This window comes from Myotis yumanensis, unplaced genomic scaffold (genome assembly GCF_028538775.1).
Source record: "Myotis yumanensis isolate MYYU_CA2020_CCGP unplaced genomic scaffold, mMyoYum1.0.hap1 SCAF_8, whole genome shotgun sequence".
NCBI lineage: Eukaryota > Metazoa > Chordata > Mammalia > Chiroptera > Vespertilionidae > Myotis > Myotis yumanensis.
The window spans coordinates 7,247,536-7,267,606 of NW_027223759.1; the positions used below are offsets into that span (position 1 = coordinate 7,247,536).

Here is a 20,071-nt window from a genome sequence, read left to right on the forward strand (position 1 = left end):
GTAAGAAATTTTTTTCCATATCCTTCAGAGTAGTTTTTTTTAAACTTCTCTAAATATTTGTCTTGTCAATGACTCATTATTTTCTCATCCTATTAATGCATGTTTCCTTTGTTAGCCATGAAAGGGCTGTATTGTTGGCTTCATGCAAGGGGGCTGATTGAACACCTGCGAGTGTTTGCTTCATTGATACTGAGAGAGAAAATGATTTGTCTCCCTGAGAATGAATTATTGCATTTGTTTGTGGCTATTAAATAATTTAATAGAATTTATAGGGCCTGTTTTCCCTTGGTAAATCCTTGGGCAAATATCAGTCTCTGCCTCTTCGGCAAACGAACAGGAGAAAGCATCTTCTAGTTTGCCTTTTGCCAGTTTAGATGTTGAAAAGACACTCAATGATTTCATAGTATACCCTTTCACATCTGAGTATGCCTTTAATTGCAACTTGAGACAAGGGAAAATATTGTTGTAAATACTTTTTTTTATACCTTTTTACGATACTTTTTTAGAGTTCTAGGTTCATAGCAAAATTAAGAGGAAGGTAAAGAGACCTCCCAAATACCTCCCCATACACGTGGAGCCTCCGCCATTGTCAGCATCGGCCTGAGTGGTACATTTGTTACAATAGGGGACCCTACACTGACAAACCATGGTCACACTGTCACAGTTTACATTAGATTCCAGTCTCAGGGTTGTGTATTCTGTGGCTTTGGACAAATGCATAATGACATGCATGCACCCTTACATTGTCAAACAGCATTTTCTAAAGGTCAGTGTTGCCCCCACTCCAGTTCCAGTAAGTCCTCATACCCCCTTCTCTCGTGTGCCCTGCCTGGTCTAGAATACTCTGGGCTGCCCTGCAATCACCATCTAAGAATCTCTTCCTTACTAGCTTTGTTTTGCAAAATCCATTCTCCAGCAGATATATAGACCCGTGCATATATTCAGTGTATGAACTCCCACCTTTCTGCCTTGAAACCTCCACAGACTGAACTCCAGACTTTTTAGAAGTGGCTTTTACAGCCCCACCTGCTCTGGCTGCTCCCGCCCCTCCGGCTTCCTTTCATTTACCCCTTCTCTCACTGTGCACTTACCTGCTGTTACTGTAGTTACTCCAGGATCTGCTGTGCAGTTTCTTCTGCATATTAGTCTGCAAATACTACGAGTGCCTGGCGGTTTGTCTGGCTTATATGTTAGTTACTCAAGGGACCTGTAGGACCCCATGGCCATGTACATTAGCCCCCCTACCTAAAATATTTGTATTTTTTTACAGGGCACTTCTTATAATTTTTAATTATGTCTTTACATGACTATCCTTTAATATATAGTCCTACTAAAAATGCCATTGTATTACACCTACTGTATACCTAGCTCAATTCCTGGCACTAAACGGAGGCTCTCTAAATGTGTATTGAGAGAATTTTAAGTATTCAAAATTATGAGGAATTTTTTTTTTATACCAAATCCTCTTTTTTTGTGGCTCCTGAGTTTGAGGGGCATTTTTGCCATGGAATATAACACTGTGAGGAAGAGCTAATTGGTGGAAGTGACAGTCCCTTCTATTCAGCTTTCAGTGAGAGAATATAATTGCCATGGTGAAGGGGTGAGAACATTCGCTGGGAACTAGAGGACTATAGCAGTGAAATGCATGCTAGTATGAGCGGATAGAAAGGAATTCACTAGGAAAAGGAACATCTGGGTTTGGTGTTCAACTCTGCCACTGATTTATGTGTTTTGGCAAGTTATTCCATTTCTTTGTATCTTAAATTTTCCCATCTTGAAAATCGTGTGGAAATCGCATGAGAAATGAATGTGGAAGCCCTTTGAAAGCTATAACACTCCTTAGAAATGCGAGATGCCCTAACTCTTCTTATTTTGATCTTCATTTATGAAAACAAAGTGGTTTACTTGGAGGTTGTTAAAAGAATAATGAATCTAGCCACTCTGTGGATAAGACTCGCTCTCACATCCTCTCAGCTTATACAAGTTTCTATGAAGAAACCACCGAGGGGTGATGATAGGAAAGTAAGTGACGAGTGGATTCATTGTGGATTTCCCTTTCCATTCTTTACAAGCTTCCTGATAGCAATGCTAATTAAGTTTAAATATGTTGGGGTGTCCAATCTTTTTCTAAGAGATTAATTAGAGATTAGTCTCTAAGCTATTTGTGCTTTTTCATTGTAAAGTGTTTTGTTGAAATGCTGTTTTAGGAAAATAACTATAGACTATAAATGGTTTCATTAAGTCCTTTATTTCCCTGTTATCCTACCAGTTCTATAGTAATAAATGACTTTAATGTTCTTTTCACTGATAATTTAAATGAGATCTAAGAGCTGAGAACTTGTTTAGAAATAGGGTTAACTTAATTGACCCAGCATGGTGTGGAATCCTTGCTGCCTATGATCTTTTTATGATTAATTTCTCAGGAAAGATCTGTAATGTGAATATTTTTCTTTTATTTCTTCACCATGGGATTCGCACTCCCTGGGATAAAGTATCTTAGCCTTTTCAGAGAACATTTGTTGGGGAATTAGAAATTTATCCTCTAAGGGGCTGTGCCAGTCAGTTTCATCAACAAATGAGAATTCAAAGCCCGTTAGTAAAACTAATGACTTTACGTAACCATCCCCAATTCAAATTGTGTTTTAAATATCTTTGTGCTCAGACAAATTGATAGCCTAGAGGTCAGCGTGTGTTCCTTTGTAGTCCTGTAAAAGGCTGTGTGATGTCCATCCTATTTTTAAAACCGCTAAGATAAGCAAATCTAACTATTTCAAATTTCACAGGGTTTTGTAAACTTCTCTCTGTGCCAAGAAAGCAAGCCACCTGGCAGTTTTTTTGGTGTTTTTTTTTTAAACAGTGAGCCAATGCTTAAGAATGTACACCAGAATTCACTGTTACTATTTCAGCTGAATTGGGCTCAGATTTACATGGAACATGAGAGCATTTTTATTCTAGTTACAATTTCTTATTATTCTTATGATTATATTCTCATGCTGTAGCTCATATTCTCTTGAGGCAAACAGCCCAGTGGTTATTGCACAGACTTAGTGTATTTTGATATATTGACAGGCCTTATTATTCCTGAATGCAGAAATTATTCAGAAAAATATTTTCTATTTTAAGTAGCATCCAAGTAGAATATTGGATTCATTAGTTGAAGTTTATGATTCATGACTTAAATGTACAGAGTTAAGCTCAGTTGGTAGAAGAGTGTTTTATGTGCCAAGGATGGACAGAAATTACTTCATGAGTTGGGGTTAGTTTAGATAAGGAACTTCTATTCAAAAAGGGACTCCATAGCTACAGTTAAAGAAATAAAGGAATATGGGTTAGGAGACAATGGAAGACAGTTTTGTGCACTATAATATATATTTTAAAAACTCGTGAGTGTGTTTAGGAAGACGGAATGCAAAGGCAAATGTGGAGTCCCTTATCTAGACATGACAACAGAGGGATAGGCCCAGGCTACTCCATGGAGGGCCTTGAAGGCTGCACTTTGTATTGGTTAAAAATGGTTGGAATTTTTATAATTAGGATGTGTACACTGAAAGATTAAAGTTCTTATAACCTATATGGAGTTCTTGCCGAATGCAATTTCTTTGAAATATATTTAAATCCTAATTTAATATAGCAGATTTGAATCTCATTATCAGTGGAGTGCATTTAATTGAAATTAAATTGATTTAAATAACTAGTCAGGAAATCTCAGTTTAATCTCCTTTTCTTCCTTTGGGAACGTCACCTACTTACACCTACTCTCTAAGCTTACAGGCAGCAAAGCTTTGATTTAAGAGGAGACATACACTCCATTTTCATTTAAGTGATTAAGTACTCATGAGATTAATTTTACAGACACATTATAAAATTGAATTGTGCTTTGGACATTCTTTCTGCCAGGGCTTATTAAAGTTAGTAGTTTTAAAGTGTAAGATTCTAAAATAATTTCCAAATCAAAGAGTTAAGGGATATTTTGTCACACTGGAATAGGGATGCATTAACCAGTTCCAAGAAAAATAAATATTTAATTGTCTTTAACTAAAATAACATTGGTGTAATTATTTTAATAAAAATAAGCCCATGAACTTTGAGATTATAAACATTTTAGTTATGCCTCAAGTAATTCTTAAAAAGATATAAATTATCTCTATGAAGTACATCTTTTTGATTATTAATGAGGTAACTATAGGACTAATGCTATAGAAATATTTTTAATATGTTTTCTCATAATATAGTATATGCTAATTTTAAATAATTTGAGCAATACAGAAAAAACTAATTGGATAATTATAATTTTCCCCTAGAGTTAACCCCTATTACCAATTAGAATATATCCTTTCAAAATTGTCATATGCAAGTAATGAGATCTTTGGCTTAAATATCCACAATTATGCTCAAATATAGTAAGTTTTGCTTTGTTTCTTTTTGATTTTGATTGAGAATGCTTCTAAATCTATACCAGTTGATATGTTTCCTCTAGGATTCTGATAAAGGATGTTTTTTTTTTTTTTATTCTTCATCTTAAAGGAGTTCTCTTCTCAGTTTATTATGAGTTTTGTTGGGAGATTTTGTTGTATTTTATCAAATGCCTTTGGGAAATTTATAGGTCTGATCATATTGTTTTCCTTTTTTAACCTATTTATTTACTGAATTACATGAATGGATTGCCTAATGTTGATTCATTCTTGCATTTCTGGAATAAAGCTGAATTTTTGAATAATTTATTGGTCTTTAAATACATTGCCATATTTTATTTATCATAAGTGAGGTGGATCTGTAATTCACTTTTTTGGAATTTTGTGCTTTTCAAAGTGCTTTAGCATGCTTTCCCCCTTTGATCCTGAGATAGCCCTATGAATTAGACCAAAATTATAATTCTTCGCAAATAAAATTAATAGACACAGAAACTTTTGTTTGGTACAAAGTCATGCAAGTAGGTGATGAGGGTGAGAGTAAAATCTATTAGTTCCCAGTCCAATGTTGTGGGAAGAAGGAATTCATTTCAGTAATTTCTATCAGTAAGGTATTTCTAGGCTTTGAGTTTTATTACCTCAAATAAAACTATCCTTACCTAGTTTCTTTTCACATTTTTTTTTCTAAATGAAGACAATTGATTGGTTTCCACTTTGACCATGAAGTTTTCCCTGAGTATCAGGGGGAGGGAGGACAGTCACCCTAAAAGAGTCCCTGTGATAAGAGTGAGTATGCATTCTCTTGAGACCTGCCATCTGTTTGTTGCACTGGACAAAAGCTTATGTTCATTTAATCAGAGGTAATAAAACACGGATTAAAGTGTTAGATGGTACTAACCCATTCTGGAAGTTTTGGATAAAGCTTGACACCTTTAATCAGATTCATCTTGGTGTTCAAGTCAAGCTGGCTGTTTGAACCAAAGCTTTTACATGTCTATGGTAACTGGTCATGAAGGGCATAGTCTATTATCACCTTAAGAGAAAAAAATATTAAGGATGTGTTTGCACATTCTATTGGGTCAGGAGAATTGACATTCTATTTTGTATGTGGTTCAGAGATCTACCTTATGAAAAGCTCAGAGATTGCTCTTAGGAATTTATTACAGAAGAAATATTCAATGGGGAAGTGTAAAATAATTTAAATGTAAGTGTTAGAATCTATAAAGACTTCATACAAATGTAAGAAGTTGTCTATTTGTTAATTTACACATCTATTTATTAAATGGTAGACTAGACTTCTCTAAGTCTAGGGAAAATTAATTTAGACTATAAGTGAAGTGTTTCTTAAGTTTGAATAGACATGTTTTTATAAAATTGACATTTACTCTGCATGTCCCATGTCACACACACTTATAAAATGTTTTTTTTTTAATCCTCACCCGAGGATATATTTTGTTACTTATTTTAGTGAGAGAGGAAGGGGGAGAGAGAGAGAAATGAGAGGGAAACATTGATCAGTTGCCTTCTGTACATGCCCCAACCACTGATAGAACCCTCAACCTTTTGGTGTACGGGAGGATGCTCCAATCAACTCAGCCTCCCGGCTAGGGTTAAAATGTTTTTTAAAAATAAATTTATTATTTTTAAATTTTCTATAAGATTTTTTTCTTAATGAGAATTTGTTTTATATACCCTAATTAGAATTTATAAATGATATATATGAACAGAAATCTTGTTTGTAGCGAATATTTCATAGAAAACAGTGAATTTCTGGAAGGTGACCATTTTTCAAATAAAACTTTATGCCCTGAAACAAGGCTGATTATATTTCTTATTTCTAGTTAAGCTAATATAATTCTAAATGATTTTCTAAATTGAGAAATAAATGGCATGTAACATTGTATTAGTTTTAGGTGTACAGAATAATGATCTGATATATGTATATATTATGAAATTATTACCAGAATAAATGTAGTTAACATCCATCACCACATATAGTTACATTTTTTTCTTGTGATGAGAACTTTCCAAATCTACTCTTATAGCAACTTTCAAATTCTAAATGATTTTCTTATTTTTATAAATCACTTCTGTTTCTGAAACTCATCCTATATAATAAAAGCCTAATATGCTAAGTGTCTGGTCGTCTGTTCAACCAATCAAAGTGTAATATGCTAATGATATGCTAAGGCCATTCAACTGCTCACTATGACATGCACTGACCACCGGGGGCAGACACTCTGACCGATGGGCTAGCTTGCTGCTGGGGTCCAGCCAGTCAGGACTGAGTGAGACAGGCCAGACACACCCTGGAGCCCTCCCGCAGTCCCTCTCTGGCTGGCCAACCTCCAGCATCCCTCCTCAGCCCTGATTGTGCACCAGTGGAGTCCCTTGGCCTGGCCTTCGCCCTCTCACAATCCAGGACCCCTTGGGGGATGTCGGAGAGCCAGTTTTGGCTCTATCCTGTAGTCCAGGCCGAGGGACCCCACTGGTGCATGAATTCGTGCACTGGGCCTCTAGTTTTCTGTAACTCCCTATGATAGCAAGTGGTAGAACTCACAGAGTTTTGAAATATGTTGGGTATTTTCTTTCCAGTTTAAAAAATGCTGTATTCAAATTTGGATGCTTAGAGAATATGTTTAAATCCCCAAAGGACTGAAATCAATGTAAATTATATATTGGTGTTTCATAGTTGATGGTAAATACTCCTATTAAAAATTGAAAAGCTATTAAAAAAAATTGAAAAGCCACAAAAAGGGAGGAACTATTCTGTGGATTGGCTATTTATATTTAGCACACAAAGAAAATGTGAGATTTTGTCAGGAACATTTGTGAAATGAATGCCATTTAATAATGTACCATTCTATTGATATTTTAATTTTTCAGATAAAGTACTTTAATTAAATGTGCAATGTTAGAATGAAAAAATAAAATTATGCATAGATTTAAAGACCTAACTAATTATTTATCAATTTCTGATGGATGCCCTAATTAAGCATCAAGTTATATGCTTATCCCTAGGGTGTTGCATCTAATCTTTACAAAAATACACTGAAAGAGATGCATTCGGCATAGATGTTAACAGTATACGTTTACATATTCTTCATTATAGATTTTCTTTATTCAGTGGCCATGACATGCTGCTTTCCATAAAGAGTGCCTCTGATTAATCCTCACTCCAGAAACAGCAAAGCTGGGGCTGGCAGGAGTTCAGCCAGGGTTCCTGGGCCCTGCTGGATGGGAGCTCATGAAGGACAGAATCCTATCTCAGTTTCCAGGCCCGCTTGGCTCCTGGCACCTCTGCTGAGAGTCGCACAGGCTCCGATGCATTTTAATGCTGTGTTTTTGAGTGTGATGTGGATACCTGTGCTTGAGGAACAGGACTGATAGCAGCAGGTCATTCCTCAGAGGCCGTGGAATAATTGTCAGGTGACCTTTATTGGTGTCTACCGCATTTTGTTCATACTGGTGCTGCGAAGGCAATGCACTGTGGTATCTTTTCCTGGGTCTTAAAATCAACAAAACCGGGCATCGCATCTAGCATTGGGGTTAATTGAAAAGATCATGTTTTTGACTAGAATAATGGGAGTGTGAATGTTCCTTGTAACTGAATACAAAGTGAATTGTGAAGGACACAAGACATGATTGGTAAGCTTTAAGTGAGAAATGAGGCTTTCCCCATGAAAGCAATTGACATTATAGGAAAGCATCTACCCTTATGGACCTGAAGGAAATGAAGTTGAGAATAGAAAGCTCATTGGTCAGTGGGATTTCATAATAAACAATTGCAGGTTTGTTCCCTAATGCTGGGGGGGTACAGGGGATGGGGGACAGAAATGGCAGGTGTCACCAGAACAGCAGGATGAAGTGGGTATCTGGAGATGCAGGCTTCCAAGGCCATCATCTACATGGTTTTCTCTATGTCCAGGTCTCCTCATCTACTAGTATATGGACTTAATTGCCTCATTAAAAAATAACACCACACAATTCCAAACAGGTGAAACAGTCTTTGATTCTACCTGTGAGCATTTGCAGTGAAAGGCGAGTGATTTTATTAGGTTTTAATGATTTTACTTCTGGAATGAATCACAGAGATGAAGGAATATAGGAGAAGGTTCAGGAGAGGCAGTTCTTTGCTTTTACTCCACCGTTGTTGAAGAAACATCATCTAAGTAGGTTTGTTTCAGGTGTTAAGTAAATAACACTTTAAGCACATAGATCGGGATATAGTGTTTCTTACATTGTGGCTCATAAAAGGTATTTAGGTATGCTCCCATTTCTTGATACTTCCCACTTCTTTCCATCCCCTTTATTAGAAAGCTACCTTGGACCATCATTTCTTTCATTTAAAGCTATAGGAGTCGCCTACTCTGCCATCTTCAGTTCTATGCACGTTATATCCTTTCAGTGCATGTCCAGAATGACCTATATGAGATAAAAATCAGATCTTATAAGTTTCTTCAACTCTACATTGTGCTAGTCCCTAGCATGTAGTAGGTATCTGTCATTGTTGTTGAATTAAGGAATGAAGAATGGAGACAAGAAGTCTCTCAATATCCAAGGTGGGGGCTCATTTGGATTCTAGACTATATTGTCACAATCCTTTGAAGATTTTATGTACCAACCTTTTGTTTCTGAGTTTTGCTTGGAAGTGCATAAAACCAGAATGAATTAGTGTTCGGAGTTATCTTTAAGGACAGATATAACCCTTACAGTGAAAAGAAGGTTTACTGCCTATATTTCAGTTGTCTTTTCATTATAATCTAACTAGAGGCCCGGTGCACAAAATTCGTGCATGGGGGTTTGTGTGTGTGTGTCCCTCAGCCCAGCCTGCACCCGCTCCAATCTGGGACCCCTCGAGGGATGTCTGACTGACTGTTTAGGCCCGATCCTGGTGGGATGGGCTGTCAGACATCCCTCTCGCAATCCAGGACTGCTGGCTCCCAACCACTCGCCTGCCTGCCTGCCTGCCTGATTGCCCCCAACTGCCCTCCTTTGCTGGCCTGGTTCCCCCCCAACTGTCCTCCCCTGTAGGCCTGGTCACTCCCAACTGCCCTCCTCTGCCGGCCCAGTCACCCCTAACTGCCCTCCCTTGCAGGCCTCATTGCCCCCAACTGCCTTCCCTTTCAGGCCTAGTCCCTCCCAACTGCCCTCCCCTGCTAACCTGATGTTCCACAACTGCCGTCCCCTGTTGGCCATCTTGTGGCCATTTTGTGTCCACATGGGGGAGGCCATCTGTGTGTTGGAGTGTTGCATATCACTCTTTCATTAGATAGGATACATTTTTGTGAATACTTTTTAAAGAGAACTCTTCAGAACTAAGTTTTCACCACCTTTTAACTAAGAGAGAAAAGCAAATGTCATGTTGAGAAATCTGGATTTCTGCATTATGAGACAGATTCCTTTTATTCACAATTTGACACCTGCTATTTTGATTGCTGTTCTTTAGGGTTTGGTAAATTTGTTCTGTTTTAACAAAGAATCATTTTAAAACTCTTCACTTTTTAAAAAACAACTTGTCAAAAAAAGGAAAAGAATACGTGACAATATAATTAGATGTTTAAACCTGCTCATCAGGTCAGAGGTAGGGATATGCGTGCGTGATGTTTTCTTTATCCTTATATTTTTGCACAGTGATTCAGTATACTCCTTTTGGTGATAAAATATACTTAACATAAAATCCACCATTTTAACCATTTTTAAGTGTACATTTCTGGTGTTGGCTAAATTCAATTATTTTTTCTTCTGCTTCAGTATACTTTTTCCTGAAATTGTTATGTTAAAATAGTTCATAGTTTCATGATTGAGACCCAAAGTTGTGCGTGTATTGAATGGCAGTGTTGTGTATTGTGAAGAATAGAGATTTTGTTTGTTGAGTTTTTGTTAAGAAACTTGCAGCATATCCAACTAAACTGGTCATAGAAAGAGAAAAACCAGTGGGAACTTAGGAAAACAAGCTTATTAGTTTGAATGTATGTGTGTTTTGTTCAATTTTAGTTTAACAAAATATGTTTAGGGAGCTATAAAGCCTTCACTGCTGTATAGAAATATCACTTAATTATGGTTCCTCATAGTAGATAAGCAATGATGTAAAAAATAAATGAAAATTTAAAAATATTTGTACATTTCCCCCTAATATTTTGAAATTATTTCTAAGATTTGAAGTCAACCCTTTCATCATGAGATTAGATAGAAATAATCTTTATGGTATGATATAGATATATTAGAAACAAGAATATAAGAATAAAACATTTGTCTAAGACATTACTATTTATGAGACTTGTTGATTCTGATGATTAAACACTTTATATAAAGTATAGGTTAATTTAAGAAAATAATAGACCCAAAAGTATTAACTGAAAATGTTAAGAGACCATATAAACAAAATTTGGTTTGTTTATTTATTTATTATTATTATTATTATTATTTTGTTAAACCTCACTGGAGTGGAAGGGAGGGGTTAGAGACAGACAGAGAGAGAAACATCTCTGTGAGAGAGACACATTGATTGGTTGCCTACCGCATGCATCCCGACCAGGGCTAGGAATCAAGCTTGCAATCTAGGTATGTGCCATAGGCCAGGACACTTCAGTCCACAGGCCAACATTCTATTCACTGAGCTAAACCGGCTAGGGCTATTTATTTTATTTTTTTAACCTCTTTAAAGGTGATACCTTTTGTGAAATGATAATTTGGAAACTTAAACATAGAATGTTAGGAAATAAGATTGAGCTCCATGCCAGACTTATTCTTGGATCCCCTAGAATATGAGGCTAAGCTTGAATTTAGGGGACCTTTCACAAGATGCTATTCATCCTAATAAATTTAAACTTTTTGGTAAGCTGCTCTAAGAGAAATGTGGGGAGGGAATTGGTACTTTAGCCTTTCCCCTTAATTCTAGAGTGAGAAAGTTTAGCTTTGCGATAAGTAGGAAGCTCCCACACTTTATAATAATCTTTTGGATAGGCCTTCTGATTACTGGAGACAATTTAATCGTCTAATAAAGCTCGCAAAAGCATGCCTGAACTGAGAATAAACTTGGTTTCTCTTGGAAAGTGCAAAAAGTGCCTGTCTTCTCAATATACAGATAACTGCAATGGGTTTGTTCTCATTTCATCATCCAGTATGTTTTATATTTATCAACAAGGAAGATTTTTAACCAGATGTCAACTTTTTTCAGTTGGGGATATCCTTTGTCTGTTTACCTGAACAGTCTTCCTTCACCAACAACCTACCAACATCTTCTTGAGGGTAAAAAATATTTGAGGGTATGGGGCTTGGCAGAGGGGCCATGGTGGCGCAGACGCTCAGAAGGAGATTTGTAGTCATCCATCCTCCCTGTCCATTCTGACTGTTTCATTTTCCCTCCTCCTGACTCTTCAGAGCCATTGCATAGTATGACCCTGAAAGAGCAGACCTAGAGGAAGCCGAGTCCTGAAACTCTTCTAGCATATTTTAAGTAGAAGTAATCTTGGCTCTAGTCAATAGCAGACAAGCTAATTATTAGTTCACATGTGCTAGGATCAGTTTTTTGCTCATTTGGGGCTTTGTAATAATTTTGGATTTTGTCCTTTGTGAAATGACAATCTCAGATCATATCTTTCCACTGGTTCCAAGTTTTAAGGCATTTTTGGGATCCGTTTTATAATCATGCAGAAGTTGCAAGTCAAAGCAAAAAACGAGTGTTATAATAAGGGCAGGTGGATTCTTTTGTAGGCTAGATATAAGACATTCATCTCCGGGAGGCTTAACTTACTAGGAGAGAAAATGGCTTGACTTAAGGAGATTTAGGGAGATCTTACCACAAAGAAGAGAGGCTTATAAGAAAAATCTCTTCTGAAAGCAGGAGTTCTGTTTTCATAAACAAATGGTAGCTCAGATCATGAGTAGAGCGTCAGACAGTGAAGGTTGGCATAATAACACATAATAGTGCACAGGGTACAGGAACTATATACATGCACTTAGAGGAACACTAATTTCCCATCTGAAGTTTGTTAGGAACTAGTAGAGGTTTTATAACTCTGTTGACAATAATCTTATTTGGAACATGACCTGCTTACATAAAAATAAATTTTAATGTGAAAGCTCTCATTAGCTTAAATGACTAGTCAAATGGTAGCTCTAAAAGCTGAGTCACCGTCTAATTTACCCTCACAATTCACAGTTTCCCTCTCAAGTTTACTTGCTAGATTAATCCCATCTCAGCAGTGCCATTAGGTGCCTGCCTTGATGGTGTGGAAAAATACACACAAACATCTGATATTCCCGAGCGTGTGGGTTGTGACGAATTTAAATGTGTTCTAACAGTGCCTCTGCGTATAAACAGTTGTTTTTAACTTAAGGATGAGGAATTTGGCCACGATGGGATAATTAAAAATAACAACCCTCTGGAAAAGCAGGAGCAAAGTTTAATGCCAGGGCACCGAGAGGCAAGAGCCTGTCATCTACATTGGGTAATTTATATCTTTGTCACTTTAAAAAAGGTATGTATTTGAGTTCATGGATCAGCCCACCAACATTCTACAACTAAAGCAAAATTTGTTTCCTTTTCACGGGCAAGGTTGTAGTTAATGGACTAATAAATAATTGTGCCTTTTCCCAAGTCATTGGATAGGGAGGTTCTTACAGGCAAGACCACAATTAAGTGAGGCCTTAGTGAAGAGATTCTAACCTGTTGTAAAGGATGTCGGTGAAGGAGGCAGCCTGGACTACTTTGGCTATACTTTTCAGGACCATGCGGCTGTTTTTAAATACTTTCAGTTTATTACTGAGCATTTGTCTTAGATGCTCAGAGGTCAGAATGAATAGTTTTTTGATAATTTCCAATGTCCTGGTCTGTGCCTACTGATGGTCCTCCAATGACCACATGTATGAGCAAATGTTCTTCTTCCTTCAAAAGAATGACCTTAGAAGCACTTACAGTTTACAAAGAATGTATGTGCATTTTCTCTCTTGAGTCTCATAATAACACTCCATTGTGGAGAAGGATTATCCATTCTTACTTAAAGCAGAAATAAAGATTCAGAGAGGGAAGCTAAGTGACTTACAAAGGTCATACTACTGAGTGGAATAACGACAATTGAGACTAGTTATTTTTGCTCCTTGTGCACTCTCCTCTTTGTATGCTTACAAAATCGGGCACTATAAAATGCATGAAGGTGCTTTTGGGAAGTTTGTTCCTGGGAGAATTATCTGAATTGACGATGTGGTTGGGAGCGTTATTAACTTCAGTTCATGGTGTGAACAGAGGAACGTATAAAGAAATACCCTGTTTTAAGTGGCATCGGTCAGATGCTCAGTGCCAATGAAGTGGGAGTGATAGACACAGCAGACAGTCTAGGACTCAGATGACATCCGTCATCTCATAATGAAGAGTATTCAGAGGACTGGACGTATAACTTAGGAACGACAGTAAGAAGGCCTAGATACACCCAAGGAGGAAATAGCCACAGGAAAGAATTGACCTGTATAAGATACACTAATCTGAATGGTTGAAATGAGCATGCTGTGTAGGGAAGGGTGAAATGGGTTGAGGAGACCGGGTCTCAGAGACTTAAGTTCCAAGCACACTTCCAGGACTGGGGAAAGGCAGGATGCACATGTTCCCTGTGATAGCTATGGCAGAAGGCTTTGAGACTTAACTTCCATTGGAAGGACCTTACAAGTTAGTGGAGCTAGTCATGTAGCTGCTTGGTTCTAAGCTGGAGCTCCTAACAAATAGCAGTAGACTGAGATGCAGGTGCAGTTCTCAGAATGTTCATTTCAATTGTGTACCTCGGTCTGAAAATTCACTCAAGCGGGAGTTATTGGCCACTGTTAGCTCTCAATCTGACTTTCAATACCCTCATATTCTTCAAAATAGTTTGAGGAAAAAAATAATCCTTAGTTAAGCTATAGTGTAAGCCCTTTTTGTAATGTAAAATATGTTAAGGTTAAAATCTTTTATTTGAACTCATTTTATGTATACAACTTAAGTGGTTGCTAAGTACAAATAAGGAAAACTTTAAAAAGAAATCCAGCTCTATTTCTTTCACCCACCTACATGGACTCAGCTAGGTTGTCAAATTGCCAACATGTAGAGTTTCTTACGAAATTGCTTTAATGAGCAAATGAGTGATTTGCAGTTAGCTTAATAGTGCTTGATTTTACTTCAAAGAACACGCAGGCATTTGAAAAATAAGTATTTTTTCTGAACCGAATAGCATCAATTTTCTCAGCAGTCCTTCTTTTCTGAAACAGCGGAGAGGAACATTCTAGGCCAGCCACCGTCCAAACAACCGTCACATCTGAATGGAGTCTGAGGAGTCCACAGAGTGTTGCTGAAGGTCCCTGTTTTCTAAAGGCCATGGCTTCATTATTTCCCAATTATTTTGCAGGATCCTGCGAACCAGAAGGGTGGCGGCCGGAAGAAGACCGTGTCCTTCAGCAGCATGCCGTCGGAGAAGAAGGTCAGCAGCGCCAGCGACTGCATCAGCTTCATGCAGGCCGGCTGTGAGCTCAAGAAGGTGCGGCCCAACTCGCGCATCTACAACCGCTTCTTCACCCTGGACACCGACCTCCTCGCTCTCCGCTGGGAGCCATCCAAGAAGGACCCGGAGAAAGCCAAGCTCGACATTTCGGCCGTCAAAGAGATCAGGCTGGGCAAGAACACAGAAACATTCAGGAACAATGGCCTCGCCGACCAGATCTGCGAGGACTGTGCCTTTTCCATCCTCCACGGGGAAAACTACGAGTCTCTGGACCTGGTGGCTCACTCAGCAGACGTGGCAAACATCTGGGTGTCGGGGTTACGGTACCTGGTTTCTCGAAGCAAGCAGCCCCTCGATTTCATGGAGGGCAACCAGAACACGCCCCGGTTCATGTGGCTGAAAACGGTGTTTGTGGCAGCAGACGTGGATGGGAATGGGATCATGTTGGAAGACACCGCGGTGGAGTTGATAAAACAACTCAACCCCACCCTGAAGGAATCCAAGATCAGGTTAAAGTTCAAGGAAATCCAGAAGAGCAAGGAGAAGCTCACCACCCGCGTGACGGAGGAGGAGTTTTGCGAGGCTTTCTGTGAACTCTGCACCAGGCCGGAAGTGTATTTCTTGCTTGTACAGATCTCGAAAAACAAGGAGTACCTGGACGCCAATGACCTGATGCTCTTTTTAGAAGCTGAGCAAGGGGTCACCCAGATCACTGAGGATATGTGCTTGGACATCATTCGGAGATACGAGCTTTCTGAAGAGGGCCGGCAGAAAGGATTCCTTGCCATCGATGGCTTTACCCAGTATTTGTTGTCACCGGAATGTGACCTTTTTGATCCGGAGCAAAAAAAGGTTGCCCAGGATATGACCCAGCCGTTATCTCACTACTACATCAGCGCCTCACACAACACCTATCTCATCGAGGACCAGTTCAGGGGGCCGGCTGACATTAACGGGTACGTTCGAGCTTTGAAGATGGGCTGTCGAAGCATTGAGCTCGATGTGAGTGATGGTTCAGACGGTGAACCAGTCCTCTGTAACCGAAATAACATGAGCACACACCTGTCCTTCCGAAGTGTCGTAGAGGTGATCAACAAATTTGCCTTTGTGGCTTCCGAGTACCCGCTCATTCTGTGCTTGGGGAACCACTGCTCGCTCCCCCAGCAGAAGGTGATGGCCCAGCAGATGAAAAAGGTCTTTGGCACTAAACTCTATACCGAAGCACCTTCGCCGTCAGAAGCCTACCTCCCATCACCCGAAAAATTAAAAAGGATGATCATCGTGAAAGGAAAGAAACTGCCTTCTGACTCCGATGCTTCAGAAGGAGAGGTAACAGATGAAGATGAAGAAGCCGAAATATCTCGAAGGATGTCGGTAGATTACAATGGTGAGCAGAAACACATCTGGCTGTGCAGGGAGCTCTCTGACTTGGTATCGATTTGTCAATCTGTTCAGTACAGGGATTTCGAGCTGTCTATGAGAAGCCAAAACTACTGGGAGATTTGCTCGTTTAGCGAATCAGAGGCCAGCCGAATTGCAAATGAATACCCAGAGGATTTTGTAAATTACAATAAGAAGTTCTTATCCAGAATCTATCCAAGTGCCATGAGGATTGACTCCAGTAACTTGAACCCACAGGACTTCTGGAATTGTGGCTGCCAGATTGTGGCGATGAATTTTCAGACGCCGGGTCCAATGATGGACCTCCACACGGGCTGGTTCCTTCAGAACGGAGGCTGCGGCTATGTGCTGAGGCCGTCCATCATGCGGGATGAAGTGTCTTACTTCAGCGCGAACACGAAGGGCGTTGTCCCTGGGGTGTCTCCTCTCGCTCTTCACATCAAGATCATCAGCGGCCAGAATTTCCCCAAGCCCAAGGGAGCGTGTGCCAAAGGGGATGTCCTAGATCCCTATGTGTGTATAGAGATACACGGCATTCCAGCGGACTGCTCGGAGCAAAGAACGAAAACTGTGCAGCAAAACAGTGACAATCCCATTTTTGATGAAACGTTTGAGTTTCAGGTGAACCTCCCCGAGCTGGCCATGATCCGTTTCGTGGTTCTGGATGACGACTACATTGGGGATGAGTTCATCGGGCAGTACACCATTCCCTTCGAGTGTCTGCAGCCCGGCTACCGGCACGTCCCCCTGCGCTCCTTCGTGGGGGACATCATGGAGCACGTGACCCTCTTTGTCCACATAGCAATAACGAACCGCAGCGGCGGGGGCAAGGCGCAGAAGCGCAGCCTCTCCGTGAGGATGGGGAAGAAAGTTCGAGAGTACACCATGCTCAGGAACGTCGGTCTCAAACCCATAGATGACATCTTTAAAATAGCAGTGCATCCCTTACGAGAAGCCATAGATATGAGAGAAAACATGCAGGTAGGAGAAATCCCTGCTTGCCTCCCTGACCCCTGCTTACTTTGACCCCACTCTTACCAGTGAACACTGTGATTTGGTAATGATCTGATTCCTCAAATAATGATCAGGAAGGTGGAATGTACCCAATACCACTGAATTAAGTTTCGTTTTGCCTGTGATAAAGCAGATCTATTTTGTGTTTCTAATTGTAATGCTATGTTAACTTTGGCCTGCACTAAGCTAGTTATCAGAGTATCACTGTAGAAAAATGCTGCAAATCTATTAAATATCCCCAGTATATAACTAAACTGATTGATGGGAATGTGTATATGAAATGTGAAAAGAATAGAAAATATTATACATAAAATATATATACATACAAACACATGCTTAATCATTACAACTGTATATATAAAATATTTGCCGATATGAACATAGAAGGTAATTTGAAGTCATATAAAATGAGTGTAATGCCCATTAGATTTTGTTGTTTAAATGTACAGCAATAATGAATTACTCCCAACAAGAGCAAGCAAAACTAAACAAACAAAAATGAACTTGTTGAAAACTATTTAGTCTTCTCTTAAAAATGTGGTTTAATGGAAAGGATATACTAGAAGATTTTTGATTAAACTCTATCCCCTTGTGATCTTGAGCAAATTATTTTAGGTTTCTCATCATCACTTTTCTTCACATAAGGTAAGAAAAATGGTAATATGTACATCACAGGATTATTAAGAGAATTAGATGAGAGTGTGTGTTAATGGCCCAGTCTCAGCATATAGAAATCCAGTGTTAGTTTCCTTCCTTTCATTAGTGTTTGTAACCAGAGATGGCTGTAGGTTATTCAGTATTATTGAATATACTTATCCACTGTGCAGCCATCTGACACCAAGTCCTCACGAAGTTCCCACGACGTGTGGGTTTGCGGAAGCGGCAGCGGTTGTATGCAGGAGAGGAAACAGGAGAGGCATGTTCTTCAGGGCACTTTATGTACCCCTCTAGCTAACAGTTTACCAGTAACTCTCCCCAAAAACCCTGCTTTCAAAATAGAAATCCAGCTTGAAGTGGTTAAGTAATTGTCCAGATATTACAGTGAATAAATTGCAATGTTCGGCTTTAAATCCAGAATTGCCTGCTATGAATATCCATGACCATTCATAGTTGTTAGTCATGTGATGTCAAACTCCATCCCATTGGTTGGTGAAAAGATTACTTTTACATTATTTCACAAAGAAGTTCTAGGATAGGCTTAAAACAATTTTAAATAGCCAAAATGCCAAAAAAATAATATGGTATGTAAATCACACAAATACTTAGATTATAAGGATTATTTAAAAATAGGCTCTACTGACTTTCTGACATAATTATATAACTAATATACATCCCTGTATTACATTAGTTATAATTCAATTTTATATCTAACTTCATATGTTAGAAGTAGATTTTATATATTTCTATATAATTCTTGAAATATATACATTGCATATATTATGTATTTAAAATACATATTAAGGTCCAGCTGGCATGGCTCAGTGGTTGAGGCTCCACCTATGAATCAGGAGGTCATGGTTTGATTCCCGGTCAGGGCACATGCCCCGGTTTCAGGCTTGATCCCCAGTGTGGGCCTGCAAGAGGCAGCCGATCAATGATTCTCTGTCATCATTGATGTTTCTATCTCTTTCTGCCTCCCCTTCCTCTCTGAAATCAATAAAAATATATTAAAATAAAACACATATTAAGCAGAGTTGGCTATGGATAAAGTTTTTCCAAGTATTATTGATAACTTATATCATCTCAACATAAAGTCCTTGGGGTTACAGATTATTTGGAGCCTAATCAGTAGAGAAATGAATACCATCATTGTCACTAAATCCATGAGGCACATACAGGTTCAGTACTGTTCACCATTAATAAAACAGAATAATTATAATTCTTATGACTTTAAATGAATTTTTGAAAGCCCATAACAGAGCTTTTAAATGCAGTTCTTCATGAACTGTGTGTTAGCACGCGCTTCTGCCAGGTGCTTTTCTGCTGGGATGACAGAGGAATACCATTGATGGTTAGTCAAAAGAGGACGGTATTTAATAGCCTGCTACCCCGAGGGGAAAAGCTCAAAGGAGATGCACTCCAATGTGCCGCTGCTGACATGTTTTAATGATCATCATGATACAAACCAAGTAAGACACTCATGACCAGCCAGTGCTAATTTGTGTGACGATTCCAGGGCTCTGCGTTGAAAAGCGCGGGGTGGCCTTGGGGCATAATCTGAGTTGCTTTGTGCATATTTGTGGCAGTTGCTAGAAATGAAGGAAGATGAAGTATAACAGTGAATTGGCTCTGGGTTACCTTGGTGCATATCACAACGTTTTTGGTTGGTTATAATCCAGTTCACTTTAAATTACATGTGCATTTAAGGGAGTGCTTTTAATGAATGCACTTCTGTGTGAACCTAGATGTGCTGGGGTGATGTGTCACGTGGTCAGGCGTGTGATTCCGTGTTTCCTTCCCCACAGAACGCCATCGTGTCTGTGAAGGAGCTGTGTGGCCTCCCTCCCATTGCCAGTCTGAAGCAGTGCCTGTTGACTCTGTCCTCGAGGCTCATCGCCAGTGACAACACTCCCTCCGTCTCCCTTGTGATGAAGGACAGCTTTCCTTATCTGGAGCCGCTGGGGGCAATTCCAGATGTGCAGAAAAAGATGCTGGCTGCTTATGATCTGGTAGGAAGTGATGACTGTAGTTCTGATCTGTGTGTGGCTGGGGAAATCATAGGAGGTGTTTTTGAGGGACTGTAATGAATGACACTGAGTGGTTGCCTTTGAAACCCTA

At 39.2% G+C, this 20,071-nt stretch overlaps 1 protein-coding gene across 2 annotated transcripts in view; it reads left to right on the top strand.

Moving 5' to 3' along the window:
* The window catches only part of PLCL1 (phospholipase C like 1 (inactive)), a 243,177-nt gene that overhangs the window by 177,860 nt on the left and 45,246 nt on the right, over nucleotides 1-20,071 (top strand). For both annotated transcript variants that reach the window (XR_011472375.1, XM_070421773.1), the window contains exons 2-3: nucleotides 14,786-17,260; nucleotides 19,759-19,962. Coding sequence is in view for 1 of the 2 variants with exons in the window: in XM_070421773.1 (XP_070277874.1) it covers nucleotides 14,786-17,260; nucleotides 19,759-19,962 (2,679 nt within the window). In the remaining variant the exon portion in view is untranslated. The remainder of the gene's footprint in view (nucleotides 1-14,785; nucleotides 17,261-19,758; nucleotides 19,963-20,071) is intronic.